Raw genomic sequence first — 13,624 nt, 5'->3', positions numbered from 1 at the left:
AGCACCTACCCACTACCGACCACCCATTGCCTGTCTTCGTTTGGCCTGAGAGCTAAGATTGGTTTTGTACATTGTTAAATGGTTTTCAAAATAAGAGTATTTGTGTCATGTGAAAATTATATGCTATTCAACTTTCAGCATCCATGTTTGATTTAAACGTAACCATTCCCAGGGTGCCTGGCTAGCTCAGTCAGTTAAGCCTTCGACTCTTGATTTTGGCTCAGGTCATGATCTCAGGTTGTGAGATCAAGTCCGGTGTTGGCTCCACACTGGGTGTAGAGCTTCCTTCCTTAAGATTCTCTCTCTCCCTCTCCCTCTGCCCCTCCCCTGCTCGCTCACTCTCACTCACTCTCTCTAAAAGAATAAAAATAAATAAAGAGTCATATACTTTATTTTCAGGTTATCTATGGCAACTTTCCCACTACAAGGCATCCCATTCCTCGTAACTTTTTAATTGAAGAAATGGGTTCACTGGCTTAGGCAGCACATATACTAAAAGTGGAATGATAAGAAATGATTAGCATGGCCTCTCTGCAAGAATGATATGCAGGGAATCCCTGGGTGGCTCAGAGGTTCAGAGCCTGCCTTTGGCCCAGGGTGTGATCCTGGAGTCCCAGGATCAAGTCCCACATCAGACTCCCGGCATGGAGCCTGCTTCTCCCTCTATGTCTCTGCCTCCTCTCTCTCTCTATGTCTATCATGAATGAATAAATAAATAAAATCTTTTAAAAATATTAAAAAAAAGAATGATATGCAAATTTGTGAAGTAGTCCATATTTAGAGGGAAAAAAAAGAACCAGTGTTATTTGTCTTGTAAAATCTCCCACAGTCTGAATTTTGCTGCTGTTGTTTAACATGATCATTCATGCCCTATATTCCTATACACTGGTACCTAAATATAGAGACTCAATCAAATTCAGATTAGGTGACTTTTTCTTCATGAGGATTCCATTAGTAGTGATGTGTTCTATCAGGAAGTAAATAGGTCTGCTTCTGTTTCTGTGGTGTCACCAACGTTGATGATCGGTGCTATACTGTATTGAGCTTCAGTAACCAAAAGTGATTGGAAAGTGACAGGAACCCAGCAGGAAAGAGCCAACCCACATGGTCAAGAGCTGTGTGTAGGTGGGGGGAAAAAATCAAGCTATGTCAAGTTTTTGGTTGAGATTCTTCAATAAATTCGTGTTCCATTGGGTAGGGAAGAAGGTTCATAGGATAAACACAAAAGTAACAAGAAGTGTTATGTAAACCTACTGAAGTTATGAGGGATGCTTGCTCTTTCCTGCATTTCACAGTACCTCCATCCACATGGTTTGATCTCTTTGGGGGGAAAAGAATAAATAAAAAGCAGCTGGCTTTGTCCTATTGGTTTTTCCCCTCCAGTGTATGTCGTCTCTTTCCAATTAGACTGGAAGTTCCTGAAGAGCTAACCTAACACTTGGTTACTCAACTGGTTACTGGTAAATAAATAGGTAAATTTGCCTCAATGAGGATCTGGGGCCAGTTAGAAGAGCATGTGCCTAGTGTGTGCTTGGGCCAGGGCTCTATACCTGCTGGGGAAGAGACAGAAGTTGCTGGCAGCGGCCGGACAGGAGCCAGAAACCATGGCTCCTTACAGTCATTCATTAAAAAAAAAAAAATTAATTAATTGGTGAGACAGAGAGCACAGGAGCAGGGGGAGGGGCGGAGGGAGAAGCAGACTCCCTGCTGAGCATGGAGCTGAAGATCCCAGGGTTTTGGGATCAGGACCTGAGCACAACGCACATTCTTACGCCTGGTAACTAGAATGAGACTATATTCGGATATAAGGCCTTTTTTAAAAAGGGTAATTAGGATAAAATGAGTTCATAGGGGTGGAGTTCAATATGACTGATCTACTTGTAAGAGATTAGGACCCAAACACACAGATCAAGGGGGAACCCTCTGCAAGTGTCAGAAAAAAAAAAAAAAATCCTTGCAGATACCTTGACCTTGGGCTTGTAGCCTCCAGAACAGTGAGAAAGTGAACATCTGTGTTTAAGCAGCCCAGTCTATGCTATTTTGCTGTGACACCCTCTTTCTTCAATTGGGGTGGAGTTGAGGGTAGGGGGAGATTGAGGGTGGGTTGGGGAGAGGGGGAGGGCATATTTGCCTCAGACCTAAAGATGGGCACTGGGAGGTGGGGACCAGGACCCAGGCTTGCCTCCCAGAGACAGGGCCCCCCTTGCCTTGCCCAACAACCCGATTCTCCATCTTGGTTTCTCACCTACGGTGTGTGTGGAGATCATTCCATCTGAACACACCTCGGATGGAATTCCCCCCACTTCCACCGCACAAAGCACCTTCAGCAGCCCAGCTCCTCCCACCCACCAAGATCTGCGCAAACTTCCTTGCTCTGCTGGTTAAGACCTAAGTCAGTGAGTGCCTCTCAAACACCAGCATGCATCAGAATCAGCTGGAGAGTGCGTGAAAATGCAGCTCCCCGGACCCTGCCCCCAGAGACATTCCTCTTCAGCTGGTCTGGACTGGGCCCAAAGTAGGCATTCCTAGCCAGCTTCCAGGCCAGCCACACTAGAGGAGCTCACTGAGACGTCTTTCCCCCAGGGCCGCCCATGCATCTCCCAAATTGGGATAAAGTGGAACGGTTGTGCTGCCTGTTAAAGCGAAGGGTTTACTAGAATCTGAGCCAGAACTGGAGCCACTCTAGTCCAAAGAATCATGGGGGATCTCAATAAAAAGGCAGATACCTGGGCCCACCCCCAGACTCTTTTGGAGTCACCCTCTCTACACAGAGATGAGCAAAGGGAGTCACAGAGAAGGCAAGTGACTTGTTCCAGGGCGCACAGCACGTTAGAGCAGAGGCTGAGCTGGACCCGGGCCTTCTTCACCGCAGAGTAGACTGCGGGCCGCTCCAGTCCCTGCCTCTGCTGCGCCTCAGGGAGGTGTGGGGGGGGGGTGTCTCTCCTCCTGCCCCTTTCTCACCACCCCCCACCTCCCTTCTGGTGATTGCAGCTGGGCCCTGGCATTTGTGGCTGAAGCTGAAAGGGAGCCTCGTGGGACTATAAATCATGCAAAAGAGAGAAAAGTGGAGGAAGGGTTTGTGGGACGGAGGGGAAGAGATGAGAACCTCTTGGTGGGAGGGGAGTAGGGAACGAGAAGCCATTCGCTGATGTCCAAGAAGCTGAGGGTGGGGCTTCTCCTGAGACCTGCCTACTTGTGTCCCCACCCCTGCCTCTGACTGGGGAGGACTCCGCAGGGAGCCCAGGGAAATCACAAATCCCCACAAGGCCCTAAAAGAGCCTCCCTCTGCCCTCCCTCTGCAACAGCTCTGTGTTTCAGGTCCCCACGCACACGGGGACCGGGGGCTGGTCAGTCAGTTGCTTAGTTCAAGCTTCTTGCTCCTGGACTCAGGTTTCTGCTGACAGCCCCAGTCTGGCTGGTGGGATTGGAGCTGGGGTGTGGACCAGAGGTGGACCACCGCCCAGACCTGCCCTCTCACCTGGGCACAAGAGAGGCTAACAGCTGGGAGAGAGCTGCCCTGGCACCTAAGATCCTGGCTGGGAAAGGCCAGTGAGGGCAGGGCTCCAGGAATCTGGATCTGCAGACTGGGTTGGAGGCACTCCACTCCCATGTCACCTGGAGAAAAACTGGACCCACTTCCTGACATCTTCATCTTGCAGCCACCTGTCTTCCATCCGGTGAGCAGCCGTTCTGGTCTGGAATCTCCAGGTCCCAAGGCTCCCCCTACTCCAGCTGGACCCAGACTCCCTGGGGGTGCACTTGCGTAGGAATGACTGGGCTCACAGGGCCCTTATATTTTAAAAGTAGTAGCGCCTGGGGTCAGTGCTGTGCCTCTACTGCATGATGGGTGGCTCGGAGGATCTGGGGCTTCTAGGGAGAATTGTTGCGGGGGCACCCTGAGTACCCAGGGTAGCCTCATCTCCAGCCTGGAAGAAAGTCAGGCTGGAACCTCCAACTCGAGGTTGAGTGGGGGGTCCCCTCCCTTCTTCCTCCTGCTCGGGCCCATGCAAATTGTCTTTTTTTTCTTCCATGCAAATTTTCTGAAGTCTGCCCTTGCTTTACAGAAGGCTGAACGCCCAGCACACTGTGTGCTCCCATTAATGAATGCTAATTATCACTTTCTCTTTACTTGGCCCTCTCCCTGGGGGCTTGGGGGGAGGGTGGTGAGCTGCCTCAGCTCAGTAATCACAGGCCAGGCCTGGAGCCTGGGAAGTGGGGGAGACTGAGGTACTAAGCCTGGCTATGCTGTGGGCCCTCTGACAGCCCACCTCCCCAGGTGCCTGAGCAACGGGTGAAGCAGCTGCCCAGGTTACAGCCACTCCTTGCTTTGCAAGCTGCGAGGTCCTGGAAGGGCAGCATTGTTGGGGCTCAGTTCCTTCTAGATGGTTCGGGCTTCTAAAGGCTGCTGACAGCTGGAGGGCACGTGAAAGCGGGTCTTGTGTTACGTCAGCATGTGCTTGCGACAGTTCACATTCGTTCTGCAAACACCTAGTGGAACACCTGTGCCAGGGCTGGTGCGGAGCACAGAAGGGAAAGACAGGGCCTCAGCTCTGAGTGGCCAGTGCCTCCAGCAGAAACAGCCAGCCCCCTGGTCTCCCTGTGAGCTGGCCAATGGCCAAGCTAGAGCTGCAAGTGAAGCATTCTGGGAACACAGGGGAGGGAAGGAAAAACTCAGTCACGTGATGGACAGTGCTTGGAGAAGGTGTCAGAGAACCTTGAAACTCAAGTTGGATCTCACAGGGCAGAGGGAGGGCACAGGAAGCAGCCCTGAAAAGGCAGTGAGTTGTAAAGGTGTACTGCATTTTAGGAATCCTGCAGAGCTTCTGTGTGGGGAAAGGTGAGCCCAGGCTGGTAGGCTAGGCCACTGTTGGGTATCTCTCCAAGTATTCATATCAGGGTCCCAACTTGTCCAGCCTCCTGCCCCCCGCCACCCTTCCAGATCCTGAGCTCTAGCCAGTAAAAGTCCTCAGGACCTCGATACCAGGCCTCTGGAAGCCAGGGTGGCATCCAGTGGACATCAGGTCTCACTGAGGACACGACTATGCTCAAGGAGCGGGGGAGAGGGGCAAGGCTGGTCCTCCAAGGGGCCAATGGAGCTGAATTTGGCAACGTGGCTTTGACATGTGAAGGTCCAGGGAAAGGGGAGAAGGTGCAAGAGAACATTTCAGAGAAAACGAATTTTTCCCCATAAGGACATTTTTCTGTTGGGGAAGGAGAATCAAATGTTCTTCTTCTCTGCCCACCCACCTGCCTGACATGGGGGTCCCTAGTAAGACCCTTTCTCCAACCCTCTATGGATAGCCTTCTCCCCTTTTTCAGGTGGTTCCTTATGTGACAACCATTTTCGGCGGCCTGCGTGCAGGCAAGATGGTCATGCTCCAGGGAATGGTCCCTGAAGATGCACACAGGTAAGGGGTGCTCCATGGCGCTGCTGAAGCTCAGCCCCAGAGGCATCGAGCTGGAGGCTGCTCCCTGCCTTCGGGGTCTCGGGGCTTCTGACCAGGGGTGCCTTTTGAGAGCACCTCTCACCAGGTTCCAGGTGGACTTCCAGTGCGGCTGCAGCCTGCATCCCCGGCCCGATATCGCTATCCACTTCAACCCTCGCTTCCACACCACCAAGCCCCACGTTATCTGCAACACCCTGCAGCACGGGCGCTGGCAAGCCGAGGCCCGGTGGCCCCACCTGACCCTGCAGAGAGGAGCCAGCTTCCTCATTCTCTTTCTCTTTGGAAACGAGGAAATGAAGGTGAGTAGAAGGGGTGGACATCATTGCCTAGAACCTGTGTCCGTCCTTCCGCTGAGCTGCCCACATCATTGTGTTGAGGGGCATTGCCAGGAGGGCTCAAGAACCCAAGCAGCCACCAGGCCCCATTCCAAGCTGCCCAGCGCCCACATGGCCTGGTACACTAGGCCCTGGAGAGGGCACCACTGCCATAGTCATACCAAGCTCTTCGAGAGTGCCTGCAATACGCTGGGCTCCGTTCTAGCCCCTACATATCAGCTCGTTAGGGCCTCACGACAGCACACAAGGTGGGTACTCATGTCCTCCCCGTCTCATGGTGGTGGAGGGCCCAGGCCAGGGAGAAAGAACTCCACTTCCAGGCTTTCCAGATGTGAACTCCTGCCAGAGAGATGCCAGGACCTTGACCTCTCCAGGGAAAAGGGGGGCTGGTGAGAGCCAGCAGAGGAGGGAGGGTTCTGTGGCATAGGGGTTCACACAGCCACCTGAACCTCCATTTCCTCACCTGGGATAGGGTGGTTGCCGCTGCTGATAGGTCTGCTGAGAGGTGAAAAGAGGGATGGTGTGGGGTGTCAGGGGCAGAGGGACAGAGAAAGGTACCTTGGTTCTAAGGCCAGCCCTGCAACCTTGGGAAGGTCACCTAAGCTCACCAAGCCTTGGGTACCTTGTCTGTCAAATGTGTCTCTCAGAGTTGGTGTGCGGGTAAATGTGGGACACTCCAGGTAAGAGCGCCCAGCGATGCCAGGCACGTTCGTATGGATTCAGTGTACATCAGCTCAGGTGCAGCTGAGCTGTCTGTCGGTCTGTCTGCCTGTCTGTCTATCCAGGTGAGTGTGAACGGACAACATTTTCTCCACTACCACTATCGGCTCCCGCTGTCTCGTGTGGACACTCTGGGCATATTTGGCAACATCTTGGTGGAGGCCATCGGATTCCTGAACATAAATGTGAGTTCCCTTGGGGCCAGTGTGAGTTCCCTGAATGGCAACTGCCCCCGACTTCCCCTGATGTCTGGATGGGCCCAGGACCACCCCCTCTGCCCCAGGCAGGCCCTGTCACACCAGCTATAACCAAGGGGGAGGGGATCCATCAAGTTGCAGGATATGAGGGGGGTGAGGAGCTGACCACAGAAGGGGACCCGAAGGCCACGGCAAGGAGGTGGATCACTTGGACACTTGGAGCCACAAGGCCCAAACAGCAGCTAGCTCTGTCATTCGCCCCCAAGGAGCTTATGAAAAATGCAGATTTCTAGGACCTGCCACCAGACATTCTGACTCAGTAAGTCTAAGTTGGGGCCCAGGAATCAGCACTGCCAAATACCAAGTTTGAGAACCACTGACTAGGTGTACAGGGAGAATGAGGAGCTGCCAAAGCCAGCCTCTGCCCACCCCCTGGACAGCCCCTGGACAGACAGGGTAGGCGGGAGCCAAATAATGACCCTGAGCTTGCAGTGCTCCTGAATCCCGCGTGTGGCTTTCTCTCCTTCCCAACAGCCGTTTGCGGAGGGCGGCATCGAGTATCCCATTGGATATGTGAGTCTCTTGGGAGCCAGGTTGGCCTCTGTGGTTCCACCAGGGATCCCTGCTCCCCCAGCCTGACCTGCCACTCACTGGGCCGCTGCCCAAGTTAACAAAAGCCAGCTGCCCCATCTTCCCTCACTGCGCAGTTGCCATGGATACTGCCAGCCCTTCTTGGTCCCCAGCAGGCCTTGATTCGCCTCTCCCAGCCCGAGCCAGCAGGGCCAGCTTGGGAAGATGGACGGGATGCACTGGCTGCCCAGGATGGCCAGAGCTCCAGGAGTCCTCTCAGGAGATCCCACTCGGCTGGGAACACTTCTCTTCTCACAACCCGGGGAAGCAGCTGGGGTGGGCTTGTCAGGAGGGAGGGGCAATGAGGCCCAAGGCCACATTCACAATGAGTGAATGACAGACCATCTGTCTAGCTCCTCCCCATTATTCCAGACCTGGGGTCCATCTGGATCCAAGAGGGACCCCCCTGGGGCTCTAATCAGTCGCCTGTATTGTCTGAGATTGACAACACCCAGGTACCCCCAGTTCTTAATAATAATGTTGAGAACTCTCTCACTGAGCAAGCACTGCATGGCTTCCATATCCTGTTTCTCTCCTTGTTAGCCCTTCCTGCTGAAGAGCCCCAGCCTGGTGAGTGACCTCCCTTCTGGGTCTGGTGGTGGTGTCCTCCCGGGTGTTGTCCCACCCCTACCTGGTGGGAAATGCCCTCAGCGTCAAGCTGCCCCGTTCCTTTATAGAAACCTGCAGGCTGCATGGGTGGGTCAGGCAGCTTCAGGCTGAAGCTCTAGCTTCATCTTCCCTTTTTTCCACTTATTCTGCACACAATTATTTGCTACTCCTCTGTACCAGGCCTGGTGCCAGGCCCTGGGAGAGAGGGACCAGCTAGTCCCAGCCCTCCAGGTACTTGCAGGCTGGTGGGGAGGCAGATCAATGAGCAGGTGGTTCAGGATGCAGCAATGGGGGGGGGGGGACATGTCAGGGGCTCAGAGCCCCAAAAGGCCAGGGAGAGCTGAGGCCTGCAGTAGATGTTTAAGAAATGAGCAGAGCTGAATCTCCCGGCTGCAGGCCTAGAGGCAGCAGCCCTCCCCAAACTCCTGTGTGCCTCCCCACTCAGTCATCTCCTATCCTCCTACAGAAGGTGCCCTGCTCGTGTGCTCTTCCTCGGGGTCTCTGGCCTGGACAGGTCATCGTATTGCGGGCACTGGTCTTGTCAGAGCCAAAGGAGTAAGTATCCAGATGGAAGGGGGGGGAAGCAACTCGGAGCTGAGCATGAGCACTACAAGCATTACCTTTTTCATCTCCAACGCCACTGCTCCTTTGTGGAGCTTGTGGTTGGGAAGGTGCTCAGTGCTTAGTCAGTGGCCAGTGCCCCCAGGGCCCCAACAGCCCCAATTCTGGGAGTATCTGCCCTGTCTGTACATCAGGCCAACCAGCCTCTCGTCGCAGGTACCAGCTGGGGCTCTGGGAAAGGTCCTTCAAAGGCCCAGAGAGAGAATTTGGCCTCCTGGGGTGACACAGTGCAGTGGTTTAGGAGACACGGCCAGGCAGCCCCAGAGAGGAGGTCCCCATTCGGGTGTCTCGGTGTCAGGAGCCACTCAGGGACTACACTAATCTCTCCTACAGGGGGCGCTCCTGCTCCACTCCTCAAACCTGCGGGCTTCAAGCCACTTTTTCTTTTTCCTTCTTTTCTCCCTCCCTCCTCCTTCCTTCTTTCCCCCCTTCCTTTCCTTCTTGCTGGAATTCTGCTGGATTTCATGTCTTTTCTGGGCCGGATTACCTGGATTTGACTTCTGCTGAGGACACTTGCTACCCTTGTGTCCCTTCAAGGCAGTTCCTTTGCCTTTCTGTGCCTCAGTTTCCTTGTCTGTAGAAAGAGGTAATAATACTGCCAGCTTCAGGGGTGGTTCACATACTTAGAATTATGGCAGGTGCATAATAAGTGCTCTACAAGTGTGCTAGCGATCAAAACTACTTCCGTGGAGGGGCAGGAGAGAAAAGGAAAGGCCCTGTATCCTTTCTTTCTGTTTCAGTTTTGTTTTCCTAGAATCATGACCTTACTAAACTCTTGCCCTGCATGCTCTTGCACAAGCCTGTGAATTCTGGGGCAGGCATGCAGCACAGCCCCGGACAGCATGAACCTCCAGAGCCAGGCACGACAGGGCTGGATTCCTGCTTTTGCCTCTTATAAACCATGCGGTCTTGGGGAAGTCACTACCCCTCTTCTGAGCTTCCCCATCTGAATAAAAGGAGAAAGATCATCTCAGTCCTAGAGGGAAAATGGACAAGTTCCCAGTGATAGAGATACACCCTCCCCCACAGAAACTTGGAGACATGATACCACATTCATCTCCTCGCTCAAAGTCAAATGGTTATGGTTGGTCACACAGCAAGTAGTTTAACTGCTCTGTCTCAAGAGCCATGAATTCACAAGCCCTCTGAGGCCAGACAGATCACATAAATAGTGAAGCCCTGGGTTGGGAAGGTAAAGTGGAAAGAGTATTTCCATAGAGCCAGATCTTCTGATTATTTTAAAAAGAGGAGCACAAAGCCATCTTTCATATAAACTTCCTCAGTTTTGAAACATGGTCTTACCTGGATGTTGAAGAACACTATGGACCAGCCAGGACATTTCTACAGATCACTCCCACCAGGAGCCACCAACATCAGGACTTAGCACAGTGCCTGGCATTCAGCAAGCCCACAATAAATGCTGTCACCATTGTTTTCTGGAAGCAACTGTGGCTTGAAATGGGCAAAGGGAGTAGGAATTGGAGGGCATGGAATTCACCACTGTCTGGGGTGTCCTCCTAGAATAGATCCAACAGGAGTCCCTGAAAGGCTGGCCCAAGGCTCACCTTTTCCTGGCTTCACCCCGCCCTGTGCCCCATCTGGTCTCCCCACTATCAACCACTTCCTGCCCAGGCGTCACTCACCAGTAGCTTCAGGAGTGTGATTTCTAAGGTGCCTTTGGAAGTCCCAGAACAGGAAACAGGATGTGGCTGCCAAATGAGGGGCAGGGGCCAGGCAGCAGAAAGGCCCCCAAATCTGGGTCCTATATTGTTCCCAGCCCAACCCAAAGCCCCACAGCTAATACTAGTGACAGGGCCAGCTAGGTGACTTCTTGTCCTTGTCAGTTATATGGGCTGCTGAACTCAAGCCACTGGATTTCCGGGAGGACTCCGTAAAACACCCACTATGTGCCGGGCACTTGGTAGACTCCATGTACATGACCTCTTTTGTTCCTACCAATGAGAGGTATTGTATTATACAGTAAGATTTGTTAAACAATAGGTGTGATTTGAGTGCTTATTACACCAGGTGCTGTTCTAGCACTTTACACATGTTAACTCAGCCAACACAACTCATGAGGCAGGTATGGTACTCCTCTCCCCATACTACAGATCAGGACACTGAGGCACAGAGCCATGAAGTGACGTCCCCAAGCTCACAGGACTAGAAAGCAGTAGAGCAGGGTTGAAGCCAGATAGACTAGCTCTAACCCCCACAGTATACCTGGCCTATAGCACCCAATAAATGTTAGCTACTACTTATATAATTCTCCCCATCCCAAGGAGGGGAAAACGAGGCTCAGGCAAGGTAATTTGCTCTCCCAGGGTCCTCTAACTGGTGGGTGGCAATGTGGGGACTCTGTCAGGTGGGCCTGGGACTCGCTCAGGTGTTCCCACCCCTCTGAGCTGCTGAATCTTCCAGCTGCACTCCCACATCTGTCTTGGTGCTCAAGATCCAGCAGCCACAGCTTGGAGAAGTCAGGGAGCCCCTTCTCTGGCCCCTTCTCGTAGCTTCACACTGAGCCTGAGTGATGAGGCTGCGCACGTGCCTGTGACGCTTAGGGCTTCCTTCGCAGACAGAACTCTGGCCTGGATCTCGCCCTGGGGATGCAAGAAGCTTATCTCAGCCCCCTTCATCTTCTACCCACAGCGATTCTTCGAGGTCAGTCAGAGCCAAGTAGCCTCATCCTTCCCCAGTGGGCACAGAGCAGCATTCCCCTGGGGAGCAGGGGGACATCCTGGGGCAGGGGGAGGAGGACTGTGGGGCTGGGAAGCCAGAGCCTGCCAGGAGGAAGAAACATCCACCCCATGGCTCTCAACCTTCCATGTGGGTGCCAGCAATCCCACTTCCAAAACATGGATTTAATTAATCAGAGCAGCCCCTGGCATTAGTGTTATTTAAGATAAAAACAAAACAAAACCAGTGCCCCACGCCCATGACTCCATTGTGCAGCCAGAGTTGAGAACCAGTGCTGGAGAGAATGCAACGGGCACAGATGGTGAAACCGAGGCCCAGGGCTGGGATCACGGTGGTCTGATGACAAGCTGCCCACCCCCCCCCCCCCCGCCCCGCATCCTGTTCTTTCCCACCCTGGGTGCCCTGTGGTTTGGGTCTTTGTGACCTCTGAGGGGAGGGCTTACTGGGTGGGGTGTCAGGCAGCTGGTGGAGGGTCTGTCTGGAAGCCTGCAGGCCCCTGCTGCCCTTTCCAGGTGCTGCTCCTATGCCAGGAGGGAGGCCTGAAGCTGGCGCTCAATGGGCAGGGCCTGGGAGCCATCAGTCTGCACCAGCAGGCCCTAGAGCAGCTGCGGGAGCTCCGGATCAGTGGCAGCGTCCAGCTCTACTGTGTCCACTACTGACAAGTGAGCCAGGGACTCCGCCAGGGAAGAGAAGGGCCAGCCGGTGCCTAGCACCCCATAGGTGGCTCAGCTCTCCTCCCTTCAAAAAGATTAGAGGTATGCCTGTCACCACCACCTGAGTCAGCAGGGGCTTTGGGCCCCACAGCAGAGGGAAGGAACCTGTGTGAAAAGGCTCCACCCACCAGGAGCCTGGGACCTGGCTCCATCCTCCTTTAGGGCCTACACAGGGGGCAGGTGTAACAGCCTAGCAAGGACACTCAAAGGTACAGTGGCTTCGGGGCGCCTGGGTGGCTCAGCCAGTTAAGCGTCCAACTCTTGGTTTCAGCTCAGGTGGTGATCTCAGGGTCATGAGATGGAGCCCCATGTTGGGCTCCGTGCTCAGCGGGGAGTCTGAGATTCCCTCTCTCCCTCTCCCTCTGCCCCTCCCCTGCTTTTGAGCACACCCTTCTCTCTCTCTCAAAATAAAATCTTTTTTTTTTAAAAAGTACAGTGGCTTAAAGAATTGAGACATGCATTTTCTTCTCATCTAACAGTTCTGGAGAAAATGGTCCTGGTCTGTGGAGCAGCCCCATGGACCTTTGGGAGGGTCCCAGCCATGGCGCCCCATTTCTGGGGCATCATCATCGTGTGGGTGGCTGGGTCTCGGATACCACCACCCTAGGTTTCAGTCACTGAGAAAGTAACTAGAAAATGTATACAAGGCCCACCTGCTTTCAGAAGCCCCAGCCTGGGATTGGCATGGCCTGTGTACACTCGCATGTCCTCCATAAGCAGTGGGTCACAGGCCACTCTGGGTGCAAGGAAGGCTGGAAGTGTGCTCCAGTGGGATGGCCAAGTGCCGGGCCATGGTTCCACCACTGTGATTCCTGGTATGGGCAGGTAGATTTTGTGTTTTCCATGTCCTGTGCTATTTTTTCCCTATATTTTCAGCTTTCTTGCTTGCTACTGGATTGCTGAAATCTTTAATCACCCTCCCCACCTTTTTTTTCTTATAGTGGCTTGGAAGTTATAAGCTGCATTTTATACTGCTAGTGGTTTTCCTCACTTTTTATTATTAACAATAAAATTGACTTTTGGAGATGGGTAAAATTCTGAGTTTTAATATATACGTGGATTTGTGTAACCATCACCACCACAATCAGGATGTATAACAGCCCCATCACTCCAAAAAACTCTCTTGTATCACTGCTTTGTAACTATACCTTCTCCACCCCACCCCTAACCCCAGCAACCAGAGGATCTGTTTTCCACTCTGACATTTTGATTTTCAAAATGTCATAAATGGAATCATAATATCTGACCTATTTAATCCAGTTTCTTTCATTCTGCATTACCCTTATTTAAAAAAAAAAAAAAGATGAGAGGTGCCTGAATGGCTCAGTTAAGCATCTGCCTTTGGCTCCAGACATGATTTCAGGGTCCTGAGATGGAGCCCTGCATCGAGCTCTCTGCTCAGCGGGGAGTCTGCTTCTCCCTCTCCCTCCCCACCACTAGTGCTGTCGCTCTTTCTCAAATAAATTAAAAGAAAAGATTAATTTATTTATTTGAGAGAGAGAGTGCATGAGCAAGGGTGAGCGGAGGGTAGGCAGAGGGAGGGGAGGGGAGCAGACCCCCTGCCGAGTGGGGAGCCCAATGTGGGATGTGGGGCTGGATCTCATGACCCCATGATCAAGATCATGACCTAAGCCAAAACCAAGGATTGAACCACC

At 53.0% G+C, this 13,624-nt stretch overlaps 1 protein-coding gene across 1 annotated transcript; it reads left to right on the top strand.

Annotated features, from left to right (window-relative positions):
* The first annotated feature begins 3,608 nt into the window (after nt 1-3,608).
* Nucleotides 3,609-11,915, top strand: LGALS12 (galectin 12). Its single transcript, NM_001284478.1, is given in 8 exon segments — nt 3,609-3,677; nt 5,320-5,408; nt 5,533-5,746; nt 6,568-6,687; nt 7,234-7,272; nt 8,405-8,493; nt 11,070-11,220; nt 11,769-11,915. Coding segments are annotated over 8 exon segments (918 nt in total).
* Nucleotides 11,916-13,624: the final 1,709 nt, after the last annotated feature.

Source organism: Canis lupus, chromosome 18, assembly GCF_011100685.1.
Source record: "Canis lupus familiaris isolate Mischka breed German Shepherd chromosome 18, alternate assembly UU_Cfam_GSD_1.0, whole genome shotgun sequence".
Taxonomy (NCBI): Eukaryota; Metazoa; Chordata; class Mammalia; order Carnivora; family Canidae; genus Canis; species Canis lupus.
The sequence above is the reverse complement of the archived record's forward strand: the minus strand, read 5'-3'. Positions and strand labels throughout refer to the sequence as shown.